This window comes from Kogia breviceps, chromosome 1, assembly GCF_026419965.1.
Source record: "Kogia breviceps isolate mKogBre1 chromosome 1, mKogBre1 haplotype 1, whole genome shotgun sequence".
Classification (NCBI taxonomy): domain Eukaryota; kingdom Metazoa; phylum Chordata; class Mammalia; order Artiodactyla; family Physeteridae; genus Kogia; species Kogia breviceps.
The window spans coordinates 92,159,815-92,186,517 of NC_081310.1; the positions used below are offsets into that span (position 1 = coordinate 92,159,815).

General features: G+C 37.8%; 1 protein-coding gene across 6 annotated transcripts in view; it reads left to right on the plus strand.

Moving 5' to 3' along the window:
• The window catches only part of UHMK1 (U2AF homology motif kinase 1), a 111,595-nt gene that overhangs the window by 18,383 nt on the left and 66,509 nt on the right, over positions 1-26,703 (plus strand). The window contains exon 8 of one of the 6 annotated variants that reach the window (XM_059037674.2): positions 60-7,172. The exons of 4 other annotated variants lie outside the window; for them this stretch is intronic. In XM_059037674.2, coding sequence (XP_058893657.1) covers positions 60-206 — 147 coding nt within the window. In that variant the 3' untranslated portion in view covers positions 207-7,172. Of the gene's footprint in view, positions 1-59; positions 7,173-24,801; positions 25,280-26,703 lie in introns of those variants that run through there. One more of the 6 variants, XM_067040042.1, reaches the window with a different exon arrangement.

Below are 26,703 nucleotides of genomic sequence, written 5' to 3' on the forward strand. Positions count from 1 at the left end.
CTGTTCTAAAACAATTTTGATAAAAATGAAGTTACTTTGTTTTCTCTGTCCTCTTACAGGTCTTTGTTGAGTATGCAAATGCTGGTGATTCCAAAGCTGCTCAGAAATTACTGACTGGAAGGATGTTTGATGGGAAGTTTGTTGTGGCTACATTTTACCCACTGAGTGCCTACAAGAGGGGATATCTGTATCAAACTTTGCTTTAATCAATAACCTAAGGACTATTTCCTGTTTCTCCTCTTCTATTTCCTGGGTTATTGTATTCTACATCTGAATGAAGAAGTACCCCCTTATCATTTTAAGGGAATACTTTGTATATTTATTCAATCCTACCAATGTGCAGCCATTGCTCAAGCAGTGACTGCATTGCAAACATTTGGCACTGAGTAGGACAAGACCTCTCAGCTATACATTGAGGGGTTTTAGAGCATCCATGTGGGCAACCTTTTTTTGTGCAGTAGGGCAAGTGCTGCTCTTCAGTATGTAACCTAAAAAGATATTAACTCTCATGTGATCATGAAGCAAGGATGAATAATATCATGTTGTAGTGAATATTATTAACAAATTTGTTAGAGTTGGTGACATCACTTACAGATTATTCCTTTATGTTGTCAGAGGGGTCTTCCTCATTGATATCTGTAGTTGGCACTGGATGCTCTCAGTAATGTTAAGTAATTGTTAAGCAGCAATTCCCTACTGTGTTCTTAACACTGAGTTATGAATTTTTTTAAAGGAGTACTGTAGTACTGAATATTCCTTTAAAGAAACTGCAGTGAGCCTATCTACATTTTTTTTAAAATTAAGGCTTTTAAAATAGAAATCTAATGCTTGATCTTGCACAATTTTTATGTCCAGTATGTATGCTCGAGTGAGTGTGCAGGTGTGAAAGATTAGAGAAAATTTGAGTAGCTTTCTTTATAGTGTGAATCTTGTGAGTTACTACAGACTATGCCCATCTCTTCCCTACCTGTTTAATATCTGTAAGATTTAGGATACAAGTTTTTTGGGAGTCGGTCTGTCTGATAGAATGAAATGAGAAAATAATTCATTCCTGAGAGGCCCAGAACACACAAGTCTATAAACTGGGTTACACTGAAACTCTCTTAAAGTGAGAAAACTCTTGTAAAAGTTTTGGTACACATAAATTGCCCCTTCTTTCAGTCTGCTTTAGACCCTGCATTAGCTCATCTGTTTTGAACTGAATCTTCTAGGATCACTGTAAAATTTCTCAAGATAGAGTTCTGTCTACTATGATGAAAAATTGACATGGGTCAAAAAGAAAGAATTAGTTATTCAGTGAAGGGAAAAGGAAAAAAAAATAGGCAAAGGGTACATAGTCAAGGATTCTTTCTTTCTTTCTCTCTCTCATCTCCCTCCCACTCCTTCTTTTCCTCTTCCCCCATTCTTTACCTCTATCCTTAGCTGAAGAGAAGTTAGAGGAAAGCATCCTAGGTGGTCAGGTGATCTGACTTCTGATTACAAGGAAGTTAAGTAAGGTGTAGCTATAATAAGGTGGAAATAGAAAAGAAGAAAAACTTACGAAGAATTCTTTAAAAGATTCATAGCAATCTAATGTGTCCCCCAATAGAAGAAACTAGTATTCATGAGTTCACGGGCACAGGTTGACTACATGGTTTTAGGAATTATAATTATGGATTCCTCCCACTTTACAGTAGATTGTCTTCAAAGGTTTAAATCTTAGGAAACCTTTATAAAGCACTGATTATACAAAAAAAGAAAAGTATACAGGTTATGAATTTTTTGTTTTCTTAACTAAATGAAAAATTTATTTATTTATTTATTTTCCTAAGGAAAAAGCTTTTATATCTTTCCCTGCTGGAAGCCTCCTCATATAGTCTTTCCTTGTGTGTGCCATGCAGGTTATTGAGAGCCCAATTAAGAATTTATGTCTTAGAGGATGAATTATTTTACCCTTTTCAGACAATTACCATTTGATAGTTTAGTTATTCACAGTTACCTAATTATTCAGGACTCTCCTTCCTTAATATTTGTTATGAAGCCAAATTTGGTATAATGAATTGCCAAAAGATCTGTGGCGTGGCTTCCAAGGGAGAACTGTAGAGTAAGCTTCTAATATGTGCCCTTAGAAGGAAGAGCTATTATTTTTCATTTTGGCCTTTTCAGAGGTTGATTAGCTGGTTTGGTTTCAAATAAAAATTCAAGAGAGTATTGTGGAGACCGAAGCTTTCCTAAAACATAAATGTTTGTATGGTAGCAGCTTCCATGGTGATTAAAAACACCAGGTCTTTCCATACATACTGATGAACACAGAATGCAAATGAATTCTTTTTAAGGGCAAGTATTCTAGGTTAGCACATATACCTTTCTCATTCTCCCTCCCCCCACTACCACCAAAAAGAAAAATCCTTACAAATAAACTGCAGGTAGGCTTCTAAGCTTAATGTTGCAGTATGCTGCTAACATCTTGATGCTGAATTTCACAGCATTCTTTGATCGTCTTCTTATTGCTGATGTATTCATGCGTATATGTAGTGTTTAACACTGTAGAATTTTATTACAGAAGATGCTAACTAGATTTTAAGGGAGCTGAGGGAATAATTGATGAGCCTAAGTAACCATGCATTGAATTAAATATTTTATATTTAAGCCACAAAATTGAATGGAGGTGCCTCCTTTGATTTAAATTGTTATTTTATAGCTCTTAGCCCATTACTACCAAAGATGACATTTGCAGATTCTCCCTCCCTCTTCTGATATTATAAGAAGTTTAATCTTGTTATCTTTTTTAAACTTGAACCAAATATTGAATGATGCAGTTTTCATGATCCTTTAGGATGAAATATATACACAGAGATTTTGATTCCTTGAAGTTTTAAAGACAGAAATTTTCTTTTTGAGAGGTAGGGTAAACATGTGAGGGTTCATGTCACTTAACCCCTACCATTTTGGGAAAATTTTATCTCAGGTAGTTTTTCTTTCCCTAAATTAATATCTCTGCTTCCTTCCCTCTTGCCTTCCAGTTTCTTCTTTATTATTCCATGGTACATTTTTGTCCCAGAAAAGGCATGTAAATTGATAATTCTATAGGAAATCTTTGGTTCCTTGGAAACATATGTGGAGGAGGTCGCTAGTTGGCTACTTTCAAAACTTTAATGCTGTATTTAGAGAAGAATAAGTAGAGTTGGACATCTCAGTGAAAGATAGCACTGCTAAAAGAAACTATTTGCTGCATTTTAAAGGAGTAACAAAATGAGCCTCATGCAATAAGAGAATGCATTTATTATTACTGAATGTCTTCCTTGTTTTGTGGCCATCAGTATAGCAGCTCTTTAGAGAAAAATTCCCTCTCTGCTATGCCTTGAGCCAATACTAGGCTTCTTTTAGAACAAAACCATAAATATAGTTTTACTCATCCTTCTCCCTGTTTTCATTGAGACAAGTATTGCCTTCTTTTTGGTATTCCAGCTGCTAAATAAAGAGGGCTGAGCTATGTTAAATTAACCTTTTTAAAAAATCTCAATTCTTATTTAACTTGCCTTCTAGATTCATATTGCTTGTACTTATATTTTAACCTTTGAGCAAATTTATTATAAGGAATGCTGCCAGAAAGAGTGCTGCCATGAAAAGGAAGTTGAAGAAACTATGAGGTTTGTTTCTGTCTTAGTACACTGGGCTTTCACCCTGGTAAGGGAATCAGTTACCTTTATGGAATAAATTATAGTCAGAGTTACAATACTCAGATGCTGTTTTATGGCTCACTTGAGTTACTCCTCAAATGCAGGTAACTGGCATTTTGGCATCATTATCTTTTTAGGCTTATATTCTGACCTTATAAAATTAGGCCTATCTTACATAATTTCTACTATTAGTTATACTTGGCAGCATGACATTTTATTTTTTATAGTTTAATGAAAATCAGCACCATAGTAACTGATGATATAGTTACTGGGTGAGGGAGTCGGGGAGACACTCAGTAACCACGTGTTTTACCTGGACTTTTATGCAAAGGTACGTGCTAGGTGGCTTTATTCAGATAAGTGTACAGATGGAATTGCATCATGACTTTTAGTCTGGTGGATGTGTAGACAGTCAAAGATTTAAGCAAGTGCCTTGTGTTTCCTGGAAAATATTAAAACTCATTTGGGTGAAAGCTTCCCAAATGATGATAATTATTGCTCCTTTGCCTTTTCCTTGGAATAACTTTTGGATTGAGTCACGTAATATAAAACTCCAAAACTGCCTGGGTTTGCCTTTTTTTATATGTGTAAAACTATTCATATTTGATTTTTTTCCCCAATATTACATATAATGGAAAGCCAGAGTTATGTGACAGAGTCAAATTCTTCCTTGGATCTAGTTCCATTTTTAATATTAGGTTCCTTCTTCAAATCTTATTACTCTAGCTCTGATAAAATTTATTTATTTCTTGTCAAGTGTGGTCACAATACAGACCAGCCTTTGGTCACAATTAGCTCAAAAGAATTTCCATTTCTTCTTAAGGTGCTCAATAAATCACCTTTACTTTGAGATGTTAGCCTTTTCAGGTTAGTATTACTTTCTAGCTTTCTCAATGAATATAAGACTGTTGAATCTCTATGATATGGAATTCATCTGAGCCTCTTATGGTATATTTGGGTAAGTTATATTTTCTTAGTTATAGAGGAACATGGATGTTTTAGTTTTTGAAGCACCCCAAATTTTAAAGATTTTGTTTTGTGTTAGGTTAGCTGCTTCTCTCCCTGACACCACAGGGTGTATCATGTTTGTTGTCTTAGCCACCTCCCCTCCTGCAGTGTCTTTCACTGCTTTTTAAATTCACACAGTGAATGACTAGTAGATTTACACAGTGACATGCAATTGACAAGTACTAATGGATATTTAAGAAGGTAAACAATTTTAACTATTTCTGCTGCAATTTTTTCGGAGAAATGGGCTGTAAAAGAAATATCTATAAACCAGAGAGCATTTAGGAAATTGTTTATTTTATAGGTGGTCATGAAGGTGATCTTCAGGATATAAGATATATAGTTTACAGTCTTTGTTCTCCTGATATGAAGTTTTTATTCATTTTCCTACAGCTCAGCACTTTTGTTGTCCCTTATACTGTTTAGAAGGATTAATGTTTTATTTGCTTTATTTGTGCTTTTCAGAGAGTTGTCATAATCATGGCAGTTATGTTTGTGACACCATAAATGCTGGAATTCATGGGAAATTTATCAAATGATTGCCTGAGTGTTATTTCCCATTACATAGAGTAGCTGTCACAATATCCTAAAGAAAATTGATTTTTTTTGAAAGTCATGTATGTTTTATGACCTAGCTTTGTGGTACTTTAATTTAAAAGCAAAGAGAAGCTTTGTGTCTTATTTTGCCTTATATGACCATTGATCCTTGTTGTGTTGTGCAGAAAAGAGCTTCTTTTGTTACACTACTTTGTATAATGAAAATAAGTCACATTCTGAAGGAAAAAACCCCAAAACTGGAATTGTCAAAATTTTTGTTCTTTTTTGGGAAACCCTTATGTAAACATCAGAGCTATTTGTTATCATAAACTCTTGATTGTCAGCAAGAGAATTATTCATAGTCACTTCTATCCCAGGTTGGAATTGCCTTTCCCTTCTAAGCTCTCTCCTTAATAGTATTCATGTCAGGACAGTGAGTGTGTAAAAGCAAATGTAGTGAGGTGTTCTAAATCACACATCCAAAATCATGCATTTGTGGACTCAAAAATCTTTTCAGTTATTTGAATTATCTATAGCTGTATTATTTTATTAGCATGAGTTGTCAGAAGTCTGCCAAATTTAAGAGTAAAGAAGAGAAAGATAAGTAATAAAAATAGATGAGGGGAAGAAAATAGCTTCCTTATTGGTGTTATTAATTGTTCATATAGTTTATGACCTAAAAATGATATTTATTTTAAAAAATCCAGGTTTGGTACCTGTAACATAGAAACGTTGCCATTTCTACACATTCCTCATCATTGTTTCCCCAGAAAATTATTTTTAGAGTGTATGAGATCAGACTAAATATCCATATTAAGTTTGGTCTAATTTTTTAAAATAAATATTTAAGTTAAACTCCATCTTTTGTGTATTTGGTATACATTAACACTTATGCAAATCAAGGATCAGAAAGAAACGGGATTAGCCATCTCCTTATTTCCCTTTGCACAGTGGGTACAGTGGGTGGCATCAGTATGCACTAGCTGCAGTGTTATAGCACCTTATGAAGAAGTAAGTAGTGTTTATTATAATAAAAAAAAGTTAAGCTGCATCTCTGTAGAATATTTACTTTGCAGAGTGTAAAGCTGTCATATCTTTTTCCAGCAGGATTTAACTCCTTCATTCTTAATTTTTTTGAAAAAAAAATCTTCAGTAATTTAACATTCCTTTATATCCTCTTAACAGTGGCAAATCTGGGGTGGAAGGGATTTTTTTTCCCCCAAAGGGCTCCATCGTTGTTATCTTTTGGTCACTCTTTGAAATCCAGTTATGATTAATAGATTTTTAACAGTTTATGGCTTCCCATATCAGCACTGGAGTGGCTGGTTGTGAATATTAAAACCAACTACTATTTTCCCTCAATAACATGTAATTGCTATGTTTTTTGATTAGAAGGTATGGTTAGAAAAAATGTGAACGATCACTTAAACCAAAGCCAGTTATAAGGAGTATTCTCTCCTGTTGGTTTACCTTCACCTCAGAACTACAAGAATATTACAGTACATAGTGAATAGTTGTCTATAACATTTCTACCAGTTGTTTCAATAGCGTATTGGTCTTGGCATTTCTTGGCACTATGGTTCTCTGTTCTTGGTGATGTCTTACTATTCTGTGAGTTTTTTTTTTTTTTTTTAATAACTAAGTGGGACTATAAATGTAGATGTGTATCAGTACCAAGAATTTCTTTTCTCAAATCCCTGTATTTCTGATTTCAAGTCTTTTAAACCTGTTTTTTCTTGCTGAGTAGCAAAGAACTTTTATTTTCCACTTTCCTATATAACTAAAAAGTATGGACACTGCGTTTTAATTAATTGTACTGCATATAGTTTTTTGCTGAAAACTTTATCTGTAAACACAATTGCCTTGTTCAGTTTTGTTGTAAACTGACTTACCATAAGATGCACTGTTGATATGCTTTCTGATGTGTGTTTGTTTGATAAGAGTGATAAAATAAAGCTTAAAAATAAAGGAATTGCTTTTTTATTTCAAATATTTCTGTATTTAGTATACATATTCAAGTTTAGATAACGGGTAAGTATACTTATTTTACGATTTAATTTTTACTGAGTGCTACCATTGAAAAATTTCCATGTAGCTTCATTCATTCATTTCTAAAGAATGTGAGTTTTCATCTTTGAAAATAGTACATCAAACTGACAATACTGAAACATAATTTGTTTTTTGGAATAATGTTCTTGATAATGTAGGAACAGCCTTGTCTCAGGAAAGGAACCAGAATTCATACTTGGGAGACTTGTGTTCTAATCTTGGTTCTTTTATTAAGTTGGATGACTTTAATCAAGTGACTTAATTTCTGACAACAGTGTGAGATAGTAGGTTCAACCATCAGTTGTGGAGCATCTCCTAGGTGATGGTACTATTTTAGATATTTTGTGTCATGTTTAATATTCCCTTTTACATATGAAAACTGAGGCCCAAATAGGTTAAATAAACTTGCCCAACATTTCCTGTGACTTAGAGGTGGTAATCATATACTGGTCTCTCTAGGAGTGGCATGTTTTTTAGGAAGCCTATGGCTCTTCTGTATGATGAATTCAAGGGAAAGAGACTGCTGAGAGGGATACTCTAAGAGACTGTTTTAAGAGCTCAGTTGAGAAAATGAATGTTTAAATCAGTAATTCTCACAGTCAGCATATAACAGTATCATCACCTGGGAGGGCTTGTTAAAATACAGATTGCGGGACCACCACCTCTAAAGTTTATAACTGTAGTTCTTGCTGGGTCTGAGAATTTGCACTTCTACCAAGTTCTCAGATTATGCTGCTGCTGCTGGTCTGGAGACCATACTTTGAGGAGCACTGGTCTAAACAAAGGACTTGGGCTGTAGGATTGAAAAGCTAGATCAGATTTGAGCTACTTGGGAATCATTCTCAATCCCTCCTTCTCCCTGATAGTTGCAGTAAAAATAGTAACTAACTGAGCACTTATTTTGTGCCAGGCACTGTGCTAAATGCTTTTTGTGCATTATCATTTTTCCCCCACACTAAATCCTTAATCACAAGCCTGTGAGGAAGGTACTGGTTCACTTCATTTTATGGTTGGGAAAATGAACATTTAGATGATCTTACTTCCTATGGTTACATAGTGGGTAAATGAATGTCTGGCTCTAAAATTATGTTCTTAACACCACTATGCTGGTTTGCCTTCTAGTCAACCCAGTAATTCCTCTCTGATCCATCTTCCCTTTTCCATTTCCTCTGATACTACTTAGTTTAGTCCTTGATCTCTCCTCCTTGCTCTAGCTTCTCACAAGATCCTCATCTCTAGTCTCATGCCCTCCAGCCTCTGCTTTGCAATGCTGACAGTTTTCATTCTTAAAAATAAACCTGATCATGCTACTCCCCACTTCAAAAATTCTTCACATTATATCCTATTTCTTTTCCTGCCCATTTGCCTTCAAAATAATATCTAATTCCCCTCAGATTGCAATATAAGATTTTTCACAATCTGGCTCCTACAAATCTTGCTGCATTTCCTGTTTATACTTCATGCTTCGTCTGTACTAAACTATCCATCTTTCTACAAATGTCATGCTTTTTCTTGTATATGAGCTTCTTATCAAAATGTCATTCAATTCTCTGTCCCCCCACCTTACCTGTGTGATGAAATCCTGCTCATCTTTTAAAACCGCTCAATTGTCACTTTCTCAAGTTATCTTCCCTAAACTCCACCCCACAACTTCCCACCTCCCCCAAAATATCGTTAATGCTTCTGTGCCAACTTCGTACTTGTATACATATATTTCCAATGTAGTTAGACTTACCATTTTGTTTTGCCCAAAGTGCACTCCTTGAGGACATTGGGTCACCATATTCTGATCTGTATCCCTAGCACCTAGCACCATGCTGGACTACAGTAATTGCCCAATAAATGTTTGTTGATTTGAAAATGAGTTTGTAGAATCTGGCGGCCAGTTGGTTATGGATGACTTCAGTATTTCAAAGAATGACAATTTGGTAGTTTCTACTTCAGTTACAAAGCAAAAGGGAACAGTTATAAAATGTTAACCTATTGACACGTGAATAATAACATTGGCAATGAATCATGTAATTGAATTTGGAAGGGTAGACTTTCTAAGTTTGTTTTCTATATCTGTGAGTCTGTTTCTGTTTCATAAATAAGTTCATTTGTGCCATATTTTAGATTCCACATATAAGTGATATCATATGATATTTGTGTGTTTTTGACTGACTTCACTTAGTGTGATAATCTCTAGGTCCATCCATGTTGCTGCAAATGGCATTATTTCATTCTTTTTATGGATGAGTAATATTCCATTGTGAATACATACTACATCTTCTTTATCCATTCATCTGTCGATGGACATTTAAGTTGTTTCCATGTGTTGGCTGTTGTGAATACTGCTGCTATGAACATTGGAGACCATGTATCTTTATGAATTATAGTTTTGTCTGGATATATGTCCAGGAGTGGGATTACTGGATCATATGGCAACTCTATTTTTAGTTTTTTAAGGAACCTACATACTGTTTTCCACAGTGGCTGCACCAATTTACAATCCCACCAATGTTGTAGGAGAGTTCCCTATTCTCCACACCCTCTCCAGTATTTATTATTTGTAGACTTTTTTAAAAAGTACATCTTTATTGGAGTATAATTGCTTCACAATGCTATGTTAGTTTCTGTTGTACAACAAAGTGAATCAGCCATATGCATACATATCCCCATATCCCCTCCCTCTTGAGCCTCCCTCCCAGCCTCCCTGTCCCACCCCTCTAGGTCATTGCAAAGCACCAAGCTTATCTCCCTGTGCTGTGCTGCTGCTTCCCACCAGCCAACTATTTTACATTTGGTAGTGTATATACGTCGATGCTACTCTCAGTTCGCCCCAGCTTCACCCTCCCACCCCATGTCATCAAGTCCATTGTCGATGTCTACCTCTTTATCCCTGCCCTGCAACTAGGTTTATCAGTACCATTTTTGTTTTTTTAGATTCTCTATATATGCGTTAGCATACGGTATTTGTTTTTCTCTTTCTGACTTACTTCACTCTGTATGACAGACTCTGGGTCCATCCACCTCACTACAAATAGCTCAATTTCGTTTCCTTTTATGGCTGAGTAATATTCCATTGTATATATGTGCCACATCTTCTTTATCCATTCATCTGTCGTTGGACATTTAGGTTGCTTCCATGTCCTGGCTATTGTAAATAGTGCTACAATGAACATTGTAGCTTTGAATTATGTTTTTCTCAGGATATATGCCCAGTAGTGGGATTGCTGGGTCATATGGTAGTTCTATTTTTAGTTTTTTAAGGGACCTCCATACTGTTTTCCATAGTCTTTGTATCACTTTACATTCCCACCAACAGTGCAAGAGGGTTCCCTTTTCTCCACACACTCTCCAGCATTTATTGTTTGTAGATTTTTTGATGATGGCCATTGTGACCTGTGTGAGGTGATACCTTATTGTAGTTTTGATTTGCATTTCTCTAATAATTAATGATGTTGAGCATATTTTCTTGTGCCACTTGGCCATCTGTATGTCTTCCTTGGTGAAATGTCTATTTAGGTCTTCCACTTGCTTTTTAACTGGATTGTTTTTCTGATATTGAGCTCCTTGAGCTGTTTGTATATTTTGGAGGTTTATACCCTCTCTATTGCTTTGTTTGCAGATATTTTCTCTCATTCTGAGGGTTGTCTTTTCATCTTGTCTATAGTTTCCTTTGCTGTGCAAAAGCTTTTAAGTTTCATTAGAGCCCATTTGTTTATTTTTGTTTTTATTTCCATTTCTCTAGGAGATGGGTCAAAAAGGATCTTGCTGTGATTGATGTCATAGAGTGTTCTGCCTATGTATTCCTCTAAGAGTTTGAGAGTGTCTGGCCTTACATTTAGGTCTTTAACCCATTTTGAGTTTATTTTTGTGTATGGTGTTAGGGAGTGTTCTAACATCATTCTTTTACATGTAGCTGTCCAATTTTCCCAGCACCACTTACTGAAGAGGCTGTCTTTTCTCCATTGTATGTTTTTGCCTCCTTTGTCGTAAATTAGGTGCCCATACGTGTGTGGGTTTATCTCTGGGCATTCTATCCTGTACCATTGATTTATATTTCTGTTTCTGTACCAGTACCATACTGTCTCAATTACTGTAGCTTTGTGGTATAGTTTGAAGTTGGGGAGCCTGATTCCTCCAACTCCATTTTTCCTTCTCAAGATTGCTTTGGCTGTTTGGGGTCTTTTGTGTTACCATACGAATTGTAAGATTTTTTTGTTCTAATTCTGTGAAGAATACCATTGGTAGTTTGATAGGGATTGCATTGAATCTGTAGATTGCTTTGGGCAGTATAGTCATTTTCACAATATTGATTCTTCCAATCCAAGAACATGGTATATTTCTCCATCTGTTTATGTCATCTTTGATTTCTTTCATCAGTGTTTTATAGTTTTCTGAGTACATGTCTTTTGCCTCCTTAGGCAGGTTTATTCCTAGGTATTTTATTCTTTTTGTTGAAATGGTAAATAGGAGTGTTTCCTTAATTTCTCTTTCTGATTTTTCATTGTTGGTGTATAGGAATGCCAGAGATTTCTGTGCATTAATTTTGTATCCTGAAAGCTTACCAAATTCATTGATTAGTTGTAGTTTTCCAGTGGCATCTTTAAGATTTTTTATGTATAGTATCACATCATCAGCAAAGAGTGACAATTTTACTTCTTCTTTTCCAATTTGTATTCCTTTTATTTCTTTTTCTTCTCTGATTGCCGTGGCTAGGACTTCCAAAACTGTGTTGAATAAGAGTGGAGAGAGTGGACATCCTTGTCTTCTTCCTGATCCTAGTGGAAATGCTTTCAGTTTTTCACCATCGAGTTTGATATTTGCTGTGGATTCGTCATTTATGGCCTTTATTATGTTGAGGTAGATTCCCTCTATGCCCATTTTCTGGAGAGTTTTTATCATAAATGGGTGTTGAATTTTGTCAAAAGCTTTTCGGCATCTATTGAGATGATCATATAGTTTTTATTCCTTAATTTGTTAATGTGGTGTATCACATTGATTGATTTGCATATATTGAAGAATTCTTGCATCCCTGGGATAAATCCCACTTGATCATGGTGTATGATCCTTTTAATGTGCTGTTGGATTCTGTTTGCTAGTATTTTGTTCAGGATTTTTGCATCTATGTTCACCAGTGATATTGGTCTATAATTTTCTATTTTGTCATATCTGTTTCTGGTTTTGGTATCAGGGTGATGGTGGCTTCATAGAATGAAATTGGGAGTGTTTCTCCCTCTGCAGGTTTTTGGAAGAGTTTGAGAAGGATCAGTGTTAACTCTTCTCTAAATGTTTGATAGAATTTACCTGTGAAGCCACTGGTCCTGGACTTTTGTTTGTTGGAAGATTTTTAATTATGGCTTCAATTTCATTACTTGTGATAGGTCTGTTTATATTATTTTCTGATTCTTCCTGGTTCAGTCTTGGAAAATTGTACCTTTCTAAGAATTTGTCCATTTCTTCGTGGTTGTCCATTTTATTAGCCTATAGTTGTTTGTAGTAGTCTCTTATAATCCTTTGTATTTCTGCAGTGTCAGTTGTGGTTTCTCCTTTTTTTTTTTTTTTTTTTTTTTTTTTTTTTTTGCGGTACGCAGGCCTCTCACTGTTGTGGCCTCTGCCGTTGTGGAGCACAGGCTCCGGATGTGCAGGCTCAGTGGCCATGGCTCATGGGCCCAGCTGCTTTGAGGCATGTGGCATCTTCCTGGACCGGTAATGAACCCGTGTCCCCTGCATCGGCAGGTGGACTCTCAACTACTGAGCCACCAGGGAAGACCAATTTCTCCTTTTTCATTTCTGATTATATTGATTTGAGGCTTCTCCCTTTTTTTCTTGATTAGTCTGGCTAAGGATTTATGAATTTTGTTTATCTTCTCAAAGAACCAGCTTTTAGTTTTATTGATCTTTGCTATTTTTTTCTTAATTTCTATTTCATTTATTTCTGCTCTGATATTTTTGATTTCTTTCCTTCTACTGACTTTGGGTTTTCTTTGTTTTTCTTTAGTTGTTTTAAGTGTAGGGTTAGATTGTTTATTTGAGATTTTTCTTGTTTCTTGAAGTGAGATTGAATTGCTGTAGACTTCCCTCTTAGAACTGCTTTTGCTGTGTCCCATAGGTTTTGGGTCGTCGTGTTTTCATTGTCATTTATTTCTACGTATTTCTTTATTCTTTGATTTCTTCAGTGATCTCTTGGTTATTTAGTAGCACACTGTTTAGCCTCCATGTATTTGTTTTTTATAGTTTTTTTCCTTTAATTGATTTCTGATCTCATAGTGTTGTGGTCAGAAAAGATGCTTGATATGATTTCAGTTTTCTTAAATTTTCCAAGGCTTGATTTGTGACCCAAGATGTGATCTATCCTGGAGAATGTTCCATGTGCACTTGAAAAGAAAGTGTATTCTGCCACTTTTGGGTGGAAAGTTCTGTAAATATCAGTTAGATCTATCTGGTCTATTGTGTCATTTAAATCTTGTGTTCCCTTATTTATTTTCTGTTTGGATGATCTGTCCATTGGTGTGAGTGGGGTGTTAAAGTCCCCTACTATTATTGTGTTACTGTCACTTTCTCCATTCATGGTTGTTAGCATTTGCCTTATGTATTGAGGTGCTCCTATGTTGGGTGCATATATATTTATACTTGTTATATCTTCTTCTTGGATTGATCCTTTGATCATTATGTAGTGTCCCTCCTTATCTCTTGTAACAGTCTTTATTTTAAAGTCTATTTTATCTAATATATGTATTGCTACTCCAGCTTTCTTTTGATTTCCATTTGTGTAGAATATCTTTTTCCATCCCTTCACTTTCAGTCTTTATGTGTCCCTAGGTCCGAAATGGGTCTCTTGTAGACAGCATATATATGGGTCTTGTTTTTGTATCCATTCAGCCAGTCTTTGTCTTTTTGTTGGGGCATTTAATCCATTTACATTCAAGATTATTATCGATATGTGTATTCCTATTACCATTTTCTTAATTGTTTTGGGGTTTTTTTGTGTGTGTCTCTTTCTTCTCTTGTATTTCCTGCTTAGTGAAGTTTCTTTAGCATTCGTTGTAAAGCTGGTTTGGTAATGTTGAATTCTTTTAGCTTTTGTTTGTCTGAAAAGCTTTTGACTTCTCCATTGAATCTGAGTGAGATCCTTGCTGGGTAGAGTAATCTTGGTTGTAGGTTTTTCTCTTTCATCACTTTAAGCATATCCTGCCACTCCCTTTTGGCCTCCAGAGCTTCCACTGAAAAATCAGCTGATAACCTTATGGGGATTCCTTTGTATGTTTTTTTTTTCCTTTGCTGCTTTTAATATTTTTTCTTTGAATTTAATTTCTGTTAGTTTGATTAATACATGTCTTGGTGTGTTTTTCCTAGGGTTTATCCTGTATGGGACTCTCTGTGCTTCCTGGACTTGGGTGACTCTTTTCTTTCCCATGTTAGGGAAATTTTCCACTATAATGTCTTCAAATATTTTCTCAGAACGTTTATTTTTCTCTTCTTCTTCTGGGATCCCTATAGTTCAAATGTTGGTGCATTTAGTGTTGTCCCAGAAGTCTCTGAGATTGTCTTCAATTCTTTTTCATTCTTTTTTCTTTATTCTGCTCCTCAGCAGTTATTTCCACCATTTTGTCTTCCAGCTCACTTACTCATTCTTCTGCCTCTGTTATTCTGTTATGGATTCCTTCTAGGGTATTTTTCATTTCAGTTATTGTGTTGTTCATATCTGTTTGTTTGTTCTTTAGTTCTTCTAGATCTTTGTTAAACATTTCTTGTATTTTCTCAATCCATGCTTCCATTCTATTTCCGATATTCTGGATCATCTTTACTATCATTAGTCTGAATTCTTTTTCTGATAGATTGCTATTTGCTCTTCATTTATTTGGTCTTGTAGATTTTTACCTTGCTCCTTCATCTGTGACATATTTTTTTGCCATCTCATTTTTTTTTCTTTTTATGAGTGAGATTGTGTTCCTGTTTTACTGGGTTTTTGGCCTGAGGCTTCCAACACTGGAGTTTGTAGGCTATTGGTTAGAGCTGGGTCTTGGTGCTGAGATGAGGAACTCTGTGAGACCTCATTCTGATGAATATTCCCTGGGGTCTGAGGTTCTCTGCTAGTCCAGTGGTTTGGACTCAGAGCTCCCATTGCAGGAGCTTCTGCCTGACCCCAGGCTTGTGAATCAAGATCCTGCAAGCCATGTGGGGCAGCAAAAAAGAAAAAAAAGAGAACAATAACAAAGTAAAAAAATTAGACTAGGAAACTAACAGATATGTTAGAAAGAATGTAAAAATTAAAATATAGATGAATCAACAACCGGAAGGAACATCAGTAACACAATAATAAGAAAGAGCAGGAGGGAAAAGGAAAAAAAGGGGTGGGGCGGGAAGGCCTTGGCTGTGGAAGGTGGGGCCTAAGCAAGGGCAAGGTTTGGATTGTGGGTGGGGCCAATGGTCAGGACCCACAGGGCTGGAAAATGCCCTGGGGGCTGTGGGGGTGGGGCTTAGGCTCAAGGAACATAAGGGACCCAGGCGTGCCCCCCACCCCTGGTTTCAGAGAGCAGGGTACCTCACCAGGGAGCCCAGCAGGCTTCCTGGGCTTAAGTAGGGGGGGCAAATCCCCTCCTCTCCTGCTCCTCTGGACTGGGGTCTGGGACGACACCTCCTGCCTGCCTCTCCTGATCTCCCTGGCCTCCCTCCTATGCCCCCAAGGACCCACATGGCCTAGAGGGGGCTTTGGAGGGCAGAGCATCCGCATGGGAGCTCAGCAGGCTCACTGGGCCCCAGTGGGTGGGGCAATCACCCTCCACTCATCTCTTGATCCTTCCTGAGGGCCCCTCCCGCCTGCCTCTCCTGGTCCACCACCCCACCCCCCGGGCTCCCTACGGTGCCCCCAAGGACCCATGTGGCCTGGAGGGGGCTTTGGAGGGCAGGGGCTCAGCCTGGGACCTCAGCAAGCTCCCAAGGCCTGAGCGGGCGGGGCAGTCACCCTCCTCTCCTCTTCCGCTCCTCCTGGCTGTCCCCTCCTGCCTACCACTCCTGATCTCCCCTGGCCTCCCTCCTATGCCCCCAGGACCCACACGGCCTGGATGGGGCTTTGGAGGCAGGGCAACCGGCTTGGCAGCTCAGCAAGTTCCCCGGCCCGAGTGGGCCAGGAGATCGCCCTCCACTCCTCTCCTGCTCTTCCTAGAGAGTCCCTCCAACCTGCCTCTCTTGATCTCTCTGGCCTCAGAGGTGCTATCTTGTCTGGCCTCCACTTCTCCTCCCCTCTTGGTCCTCCTACATCCTACCAGTTCACTCTGGGGTTCCTCCCATCTCCTTGGGCATCAGTGTCTCCCACCAGTGGCAGGCAGGCACCCTAGTTGTGGGGAGATGCTATCTCTTATCTTCCCACACTGCCATCTTCTATTTGTAGACTTTTTAATGATGACCATTCTTACTGGTGTGAGGTGGTACCTCATGATAGTTTTGATTTGTATTTCTCTAGTAATTAGTGATGTTGAACATCTTTTCATGTGCCTATTGGCTATCTGTATGTCTTCTTTGGAGAAATGTCTGTTTAGGTCTTCTGTCCATTTTTTGATTGGATTTTTTTTTATTATTGAGTTTATGAGCTGTTTGTATATTTTGGAAATTAAGCCCTTGTCAGTTGCATTTGTAAATATCTTCTCCCAGTCCATAGGTTGTCTTTTAATTTTGCATATGGTTTCCTTTGCTGTGCAAAAGCTCATTAGTTTGATTAGGTCCCATTTGTTTGTTTTGCTTTTATTTCTATTGCCTTGGGAGACTGACCTAAGAAATCATTGATGTGATTTATGTTAGAGAATGTTTTGCCTGTGTCCACTTCTAGGGGTTTTGTGGTGTCATGTCTTATAGTCAAGCCATTTTGAGTTTATTTTGTGTATGGTATGAGGGTGTGTTCTAACTTCATTGATTTACATGCGGCTGTTCAGCTTTCCCAACACCACTTGCTGAAGAGACTGTCTCTTCTCCATTGTATATTCTTGCCTTCTTTGTTGAAGATTAATTGACTGTAGGCGTGTGGGTTTATTTATGGGCTCTCTATTCTGTTCCATTGCTCCACCTGTCTGTTTTTATGCCAGTACCACACTGTTTTGATTACTGTAGCTTTGTGGTATTGTCTGAAGTCTGGGAGAGTTATGCCTCCAGCTTTGTTCTTTGTCCTCAGGACTGCTTTGTCAATTCTGGGTCTTTTATGGTTCTGTCTAAATTTAGGATTATTTGTTCTAGTTAATTAACCAGAAAATGTCTGGTTAATTTGGTCGGGATTGCATTAAATCTGTAGATTGCTTTGGGTAGTATGGCCATTTTAACAATGTTAATTCTTCCTATCCAAGAGAGTGGGATATCTTTCCATTTCTTTGAATCATCTTTAATTTCCTATATTAATATTTTATAGTTCTCAGCATATAGGTCTTTCACCTCCTTGGTCAGGTTTATTCCTAACTATTTTTTTGGGTGCAATTTTAAAAGGGATTTTTTTTTACTTTCTCTTTCTGATATTGTTATTGTAAAGAAATGCAACAGATTTCTGTATGTTAATCTTGTACCCTGCTACCTTGTTGAATATATTTATCAGTTCAAGTAGTTTTTATGTGCAGTCTTTAGGGTTTTCTCTATATAGTATCATATCATCTGCATATAATGACAGTTTTACCTCTTCTCTTCCAATTTGGATACCTTTTGTTTCTTTTTCTTGTGTGATTGCTGTGGCTAGAACCAATACTGTGTTAAATAGAGAGTGGGCATCCTTGTTTTGTTCCAGACTTTAGCGGGAAGGCTTTCAACTTTTCACCTTTTAGTATTAAGTTGACAGTGGGTTTGTCATACATAGCTTTTATTATGTTGAGGTACGTTCCCTCTATACCCACTTTGGTAAGAGTTTTTATCATGAGTGGATGTTGAATTTTTATCAAATGCCTTTCTGCATGTATTGTGATGATCATGTGGTGTATCTTTTCTTTTGTTGATGTGGTGTATCACATTGATTGCGTATGTTGAACCATACTTGTGACCCTGGGATGAAGCCAGCTTGATCATGGTGTATGATCCTTTTTATATGTTGTTGGATTCAGTTTGCTAATTTTGTGTTGAGGATTTTTCAATCTATATTCATGAAAGATATTGGCCTGTAATATTTTTTTTGGTAGTGTCTTTGTCTGATTTTGATATCTGGATGATGGTGGCTTCATAGAATGACTTTGGGGGTGTTTCTTCCTCTTCCGTTTTTTGGAAGAGTTTGAGAAGGATCAGTATACTTTTGTATTTCTTCTTTGTATTTTTGGTAGAATTCTCCAGTGAATCCATCTGGACCTCGACTTTTGTTTGCAGGGAGTTTTTTTTAATTATTATTGTTACAGATTCTATTTCACCTCTATTGATATGTCTGTTCAAATTATCTATTTCTTCTTGATTCACTTTTGGTGAGCTGTATATTTCTAGAAACTTGTCCATTTCTTCTAGGTCATCCAATTTGTTGGCATATAACTGTTCATAGTATTCTCTTATGATTTTTTGTATTTCTGCGGTGTTGGTTGTTATTTCTCCTCTTTCATTTCTTATTTGTTTATTTGTGTCCACTCTCTTCTTCTTGGTAAACCTGGCCAGAGGTTTGTCGATTTTGTTTACCTTTTCACAAAACCAGCTCTTGGGTTTTTGTTGTTGTTGTTGTTTGTTTTTTAATCTCTACTTTATCAATATTTAATTCCCTCTGATGTTTATTTCCTTCCTTCTGCTGACTTTAGGTTTTGCTTGTTCTTGTTTTTCTAATTCTTTTAGATGGTAGGTTAGGTTGTTTATTTGAGATTTTTCATGTTTTTTGAGGAAGTCCTGTATTGCTATGAACTTCCCTCTTAGGACTGCTTTTGCTACATCTCATAGATTTTTGTATGCTTGTATTTTCATTGCCATTTGTCTCAAGGTATTTTAAAATTTCCTCTTTGATTTCATTGTTGACCCATTGGTTTTTTGGTAGCATGTTGTTTAGTCTTCATATAATTGTTTTTTTCTCGTTTCTGTGGTTGATTTCTAATTTCATGCTGTTGTGGTCAGAAAAGATGCTTGAAATAATTTCTATTATCTTAAATTTGTTGAGGCTTGTTTTGTGTCCTAGTATGTGATCAATCCTAGAGAATGTTCCATGTGCACTTGGAAAGAATGTGTATTGGGTTTTTTTTTGTTTTTTGGATGTAATGTCCTGAAAATATCAGTTAAGCCTAAGTGTTCTATTGTGTGATTTAGGATCTCTGTTGCCTTATTTTCTGTTTGGAAGATCTGTCCATTGATGTGAGTGGGGTGTTAAATTCTCCTTCTATTATTGTATTCCCATCAGTTTTTCCCATTTTGTCTGCTAGTATTTGCTTTATGTATTTTGGTACTGCTATATTGGATGCATATATGTTAATGAGTATAATATCCTCTTGTATTGATCCTTTTATCATTATATAGTGTTCTTCTTTATCTTTCTCTGTGGCCTTTGATTTAAAGTCTATTTTGTCTGATACGAATATTGCTATCCTCACTTTGTTATTTCCATTTGAGTGAAATATCTTTTTCCATCCTCTTACTTTTTTTTTTTTTTTTTTTGGTGGTACGCGGGCCTCTCACTGCTGTGGCCTCTCCCGTTGCGGAGCACAGGCTCCAGACGCGCAGGCCCAGCGGCCATGGCTCATGGGCCCAGCCACTCCGCGGCACGTGGGATCTTCCCAGACCGGGGCACGAACCCGCATCCCCCGCATTGGCAGGCGGACTCTCAACCACTGCGCCACCAGGGAAGCCCCATCCTCTTACTTTTAATCTATGTGTGTTTTTTACCCTAAAGTGGGTCTCTTGTAGGCAGCATGTTGTAGGCTCTTATCCAATGTACTACTCTATGTGTTTTGATTGGAGCATTTAGTTCATTGACATTTAAGGTAATTATTGATAGATATGTATTTATTGCCATTTTATACCTTGTTTTCCAGTTGATTTTATATTTCTTTGTTCCTTTTTCTTTTTGTTTTTCCTTTTGTGGTTTGATTGCTTTCTTTTGTAGTATGCTTGTGTTCTTTGCTTTTTGGTTTTTGTGAATCTATTGTATATATTTGATTCCTGGTTACCCTGTTTTTTGAGTATGTTAACCCATTATTATATCTACTTGCTTTAGACTGGTAGTCATATGGGCTCAAACACATTCTAAAAATAAGAAAATCTACATTTTCTTACTCTCCTCCCTGCCATTTTATGATTTTGATGCCCTCCTTTACATCTTCATGTTTATCCTTTTGCTGTTCATTGTAGTTTTCATCACTTTCACAAAAATTTGAAAAAAAAATTTATTTTGATAATCTATTTACAGACTTATTTAAGTGATTATAGTTGTCATTTTCTTTTTCTTATAGATTCTTGCTTCTTTTCTATTTCAAAAAGACCTTTTAATATTTCTTTTAGGATAGGTTTAGTACTGCTGTATTCTTTCAGTTTTTGCTTGTCTGGGAAATTCTTCCTCTCTCCTATTCTAAATGATAATCTTGCTGGGTAGAGGATCCTAGGTTGCAGGTTTTTCCCTTCCAGGACTTTGAATATATCTTGCCACTCCCTTCTGGCCTGCAACGTTTCTGTAGAGAAATCAGCTGATAGCCTTATGGCAGGGGGTCCCTTGTAATTAACTCTTTGTTTTTCTCTTGCTGACATTTGAATCCTGCCTTTAACTTTTGCCATTTTAATTATAATGTCTTGGTGTAGGTCTGTTTGTGTTCATCTTGTTTGGTATCCTCTGTGCTTCCTGTCACTGGATATCTGTTTCCTTCTTTAGGTTTGGGAAGTATGCAGCCATAATTTCTTCGAATACATTTTCAGTCCCATTTTCTCTTCTTTGCCTTCTGGAACTCCTGTTATGCACAGATTGGCACAATTTGTATTATCCCATAGGTCTCTTATGCTGCTTTTATTTGTTTTTTTTTTTCATTTGGCTTTCTGTCTGCTGTTTTGTTGGGTGATACATTATTCTATATTTCAGATCACTTATTCATTTTTCTGCATTATTCATTCTGCTATTCATTGCCTTTAGCTTAGCTTTCATCTTGGCAAAAGAGTTTTCTAATTTTTCTTGGCTCGTCTTTATAGTTTCTAGTTCCTTTTTACAGTAATCCGTATTTCTATGAATAGCCTTTCTTTTTAAAAATAATTAATTAATTATATTTTTGCCTGCCTTCCTTGCCGCATATGGGCTTTCTCTAGTTGCAATGAGTGGGGGCTACTCTTCATTGTGCTGTGCGGGCTTCTCACTGCGGTGGCTTCTCTTGTTGCAGAGCATGGACTCTAGCCGCATGGGCTTCAGTAGTCGTGGCACGCAGGCTCAGTAGTTGTGGCTCGTGGGCTCTAGAATGCAGGCTCAGTAGTTGTGGCACACGGGCTTATGTGCTCTGCAGCATGTGGGATCTTCCTGGGCCAGGGCTTGAACCCATGTCTCCTGCATTGGCAGGTGGATTCTTAACCACTGAGCCACCAGGGAAGTCCTCAATAGCCTTTCTTAATTCCTTCAGTATTTTAATTATCTATTTTTTGAACTTGGTGTCTACCAGACTGAAGAGGTCTGTTTCATTGTTTTTTTCAGGGGAGTTCTCTTGACTATTTAACTTGGAGTGGTTCCTCTGCTTCTTCATTTTACTTATATTTCTCTGACTCAATGAGTTTAGGAGAAACTGTTATCTACTGTGGTCTTTTTGTTTTTTTTTTACTTGATAGCACTTTATTTCTTTTTTTTTTAACATCTTTATTGGAATATAATTGCTTTACAATGGTGCATTAGTTTCTGCTCTACTGTGGTCTTGAAGGGCTGTTTTTATATACGAGTGTACCTGTGTAGCCTCCATGAGTCTAATATTTTTGGTGCAAGGGCTGTTTTTAGTATGGATACCTGCCTTGTTTTTCCTCAGTGTGTGCTGGCCGTTATCCTCTTGTTAGGGTATGTGATTTTTGTTGTGATGACCAGAGCCTGCACTGGATGTTGAGTAGAGCCTCCTCTTTGCTTTGTGGTTGTCATATCCCTGTGGAGAAAGGTCTGCTCTCCTGTTGTTGGAGTAGACTCCCCCACATCTGTTTCTGAGCTGCGGTGTGAGGTAGGTAGAGATGGAGCGTTCCTGCTGGGAGAGGAGCCACTGAGTATTCCTTCACAGGAGTTGTCCACCAGGAAGTATGCTCTGTGGTGTCACCTGTCACCTGTTGTGTGGGCTCACAAAATACACTGTTTTGGGCACTGCCATCGGCCCTGCCTCAACTGTGGGAATTCAGCTAATCAGACCAGTTTTCCCTCAGGCACTGTACACAAAGACACAAATGCAGATCTGTTGGCACAGAACTGCTGAGGTCAGGCACAAGGACCACTGTAGTAACGCATCTGGACCCGCAGTGGGAGCTACTGAGTCTGCCCAGACCCCAGCCCTGCCTCTGCCTGTGCGCACCCACAGAGCCCACAGCCACCATTGCTGGACCCGTGCAGCCGTGGGAGCACCAGTAATCCACTTGGATGTTCCGCGGGCAGTGAGTTTACAAAACCACTGCCAGCACATAAATCTATGGATTGCACAGCCGCTGAGACAGGGCTAGGATTTCAGCTCTGCTTCTGCATGGGGGCAGCCGCCAATGCTTGCATGGTCCCAGAACTCTTAGAGGTGGAACTGCAGCAGCTGTGAGCAGGCCAAGAATGAGACTGCTATGGTGGGCCCAGCCCCTCCCTTGCAAGTTAACAATGGGGCTTCAGTGGCAGACCGGGCCTCCTTCCTGCGCACACCCTGGGTGTGGCCCAGACCATACTCCAGCTCCTTCAGACTGTCTCCACACAGCCTACCCCAGCCCTCTCCCTGGGTCTACCTGCTGAAGCCAGAGTTTCAGCATCCAGCCCTCATGTGCACCAGCAGACACATCTTGGGCCTGGGGAGTGTAGGGAGGTGGCACAGACCCTCTGTGCTGGTCTCTCTCTGTTCTGCCTGCTGCAAGCTGGCTGTTATACTCTCCTCTGAGCCTCTGAAGCATCCTTTCTGTCCTGGCTGACCTCCCTGCTGGTGAAGGGATTTCTCAGGGTGAGGAAACATTTCCTCTTTCACAGTTTCCTCCTCTGATCCTGATTCCTTTTTTTTCTTTCATCCTACCCAGTTACTTGGTGATCTTTCTTGCAATTTTGTTTTATGAGATCTGCCAGTGTTCAGCAGGTATTCTGTGAACATAGTTCCACATGTATTTTTGATGTGTTTGTGGGAGGAGGTGAGCTCCATGTTCTTTTTATTCTGCCATCTTGATCCGGCCCCCTCTAGGAATTTGCCACATTTGTTTTATCTCTTGCTCTTCCCTCTTTACATACATAAGTGAATGGTAATTTCTCTTTTCCTGAACCTTTTGAAAGTTGAAGATATCATGACATTTGACCCCTAAGTACTTCAGCATGACTCTCCTAAGAATAAAAACATTGAGGACTTCCCTAGCGGTCCAGTGGTTAAGACTCCACACTTCCAATGCAGGGGGCGTGGGTTCGATCCCTGGTCTGGGAACTAAGATCCCATGTGCCACGTGGTGCGGCCAAAATAGATAAATAAATAAGTGAAAACATTGTCCTCTATAACCATGAAACCTTTATCACACCCTTGGAATTTAGCATTGATACAGAAGTATTCAATATACAGTCCATATTCAGTTTGTCTCAGTTGTCTCAATGTTTTTTATAACATGTTTTTCCTCCTCCCCAGGACCCAGTCAATACTCTTTTGTATTTAAAATACCTATTGGGAATTTGTGGGATGTTAGTGTTCTGCAGAACTCAGTTTGGGAAAAACTAGCTTAGATTGTATATTTAAATCTGCCCCTTTTCTTGTAATTCAATAAAGGCTAGCACTTCATTAAAAATGTGTTTTCCAGGAATTCCCTGGTGGTCCAGTGGTTAGGACTCTGTGCTTTCACTGCTGGGGCCTGGTTTCAATCCCTGGTCGGAGAACTAATATCCCGCAAGCTACGTGGCACAGCCAAAAAATAAAAATAAATTTAAAAATAAAAATATTTTAGGGGAAACAATATTTCCTGAACTGTATATTTTATCCTTTGGATTTCTCAATTATGATTGCAGGGGAAAGCAGAGCTATAATTACTAAGTACCTGAATATGCCTGACAAAATAGTAAATATCATATAAAAAATTAACTATCTTCAGGACTATGCCTTTTATTTTTAAATTTTTTTTAAGATTTTTTTTTATGTGGACCATATTTTTAAAGTCTTTATTGAATTTGTTACAGTATTGCTTCTGGTTTTTTTTTTACATTTTGTTTTTTTGGCCGCAAGGCACATAGGATATTAGCTCCCTAACCAGGGATCATACCCGCACCCCCTGCATTGAAAGGGGGAGTCTTAACCACTGGACTGCCAGGGAAGTCCCAAAACCATGCCTTTTAAATTTAATATGTGTTAATTGCTAACAATGTATGGACAACAGTAGATTTTTTTTTAAAATTCTGTTTCTAATGACAAATTCCATGGTCAAAGAAAATTTGGAAGAATTAAAATGTTTCCTTCCTGTCTTTTTTCTATGTCATTAAATATAGATTTGGGACAGAAGAATGGCATGCTGAAAATGGCATATGCTTCAGGACCTAAACTTTAAAACAATATTTTAATGGAATGTGTGACTTTAAAAGGAAAAAGAAGGAACAAGTAAGATGCAAGGAACCATCATAACTGACAAACGTCTTAGTGATCTTTAATAAAAAAAATAAACATTTTATTGACCAAAGTCCCATGACGAATGATGCTTAACACTTGTTTGGAAATCATCCCAGACCACATCCCAGGGCCACTGCTAATTTAGTAGGTGGCATTCTGGTCCTTATTTGTAGCTAAACTAAGAAATCCTTCCCAATCTCTTTAGCAAATCAGTTGTATTGCATCCTGAATTTCTGCATTCTGTGAAGCAGGTGATAGGGTCATCAAAGTTGTCCACTAGTAGTTGGGTTTTCCTGAAAGGATATGGAAGGCACTGCTTGAACATTCTTGCTCAACTGGAATAAATACTACTATGTCAAATTTGCTTGTAGAGGTTTCTTTCTAATATGTCTGCCATTACTCATCACTTACAGTATTATTAGATTAATTATGTTTTTAGACCTTAATCATACTTAATAATTCTAAGAATTAGGGAAGATTCTGTTTTTAACCACAACAACCAAAGGATCTTTTCTACTACCTCAGAAATAACAAGTCTTTAACTTTCCTCCAGAATCATTTTAGTGTCTAGATAGCTTATATTTATCTCCTTTCCCATGATCTAAGTGACCATAGCCATTCTCACTCAACCTCAACCTATATGCCAAACACAGGCAAATATATATTTCATCCCAGCCATTCCACCGCTTTTTTGCACACCAGACTAATACATCAAACATCCATCCTACTAGATGTTTTCACTTGGATGTCCTGTGGATACTTCAAATTTTGATATGTACAAAACCCAGTATGCGGTCTTTATCCCTGTATGGCACATAAAAGAGAGCTGAATTGAATAGACCAAAAAACAAAAGAATGTATCATAAGGACACAGTTGAGTTTATGAAATACAAGAGTAGCAATACAGCCAGGTCTTACACAGAGATAGGAACCAAAAATGGGAAGCTGCCGGTATTCTTCCTGGTTATTTTCTTAGTCTCTGCTAATTTGGGGGTATGCCTGCTTTAGTAGTGCCTCTCCTCTTCCTCTTCTTCCTGCTACTACTACTATTACTATTGCTGTCTTCTCTCTGGATATGGCTGCCCACAGCACAAACAATTAAAATTCCAGCCACAGTTTTAAAACTCTGGCTTTCCATAGGTCCAATCACAAATTATCAGAAAAGAATATCTAATTGGCATAGTATTTTTAAGTGTCCATACTAGATCAATAAGATACGAGCAGTCTACACTGTGCAAAGACTATTGTGGACTCTTCCTCTGGAGAGGGGCAGTGCTTACAGAAGGGACAGTTGCTCATTAGCTAAGGAGATACCTCAAAACCTACCTTGACTGTATTCTCTTTCCTGCTTATAGCCTATCCACCCAGTGACCTATGTCGGAAACAGGAGCCACCCAGTTTCTCCTCCATTGTCAGTATGCAGTCAGTTAAGTCCTGCCCATCCTACACCTTAAATATCTTTTAAATTTAGTCCTTGACCTTTATGCCCATTGTCAACAGCACATTTGGGACCACCAGAGCCTCAAACTATTATAGTGAGCTCCCTGCCTTCAAGCTCCACTCTATCAACAGCTAAAAATTCTGTTCTTATTAGATTCCTCCACTTCGTGAAGCTCTTCAATGGCTCCCCAAGTTTAGTTAGTGTTTCCCAAACTTTCCTGATCAAAAAATTACCTGGAATGCTGGTTAAAAATACAGATTCCCAGGTTACTCCTCCCTCTGGATCAGTAAATCTGTGTTATAACCTGGTCATTTGTGTTTTTAACAAGCACTCCAGTTGCTTC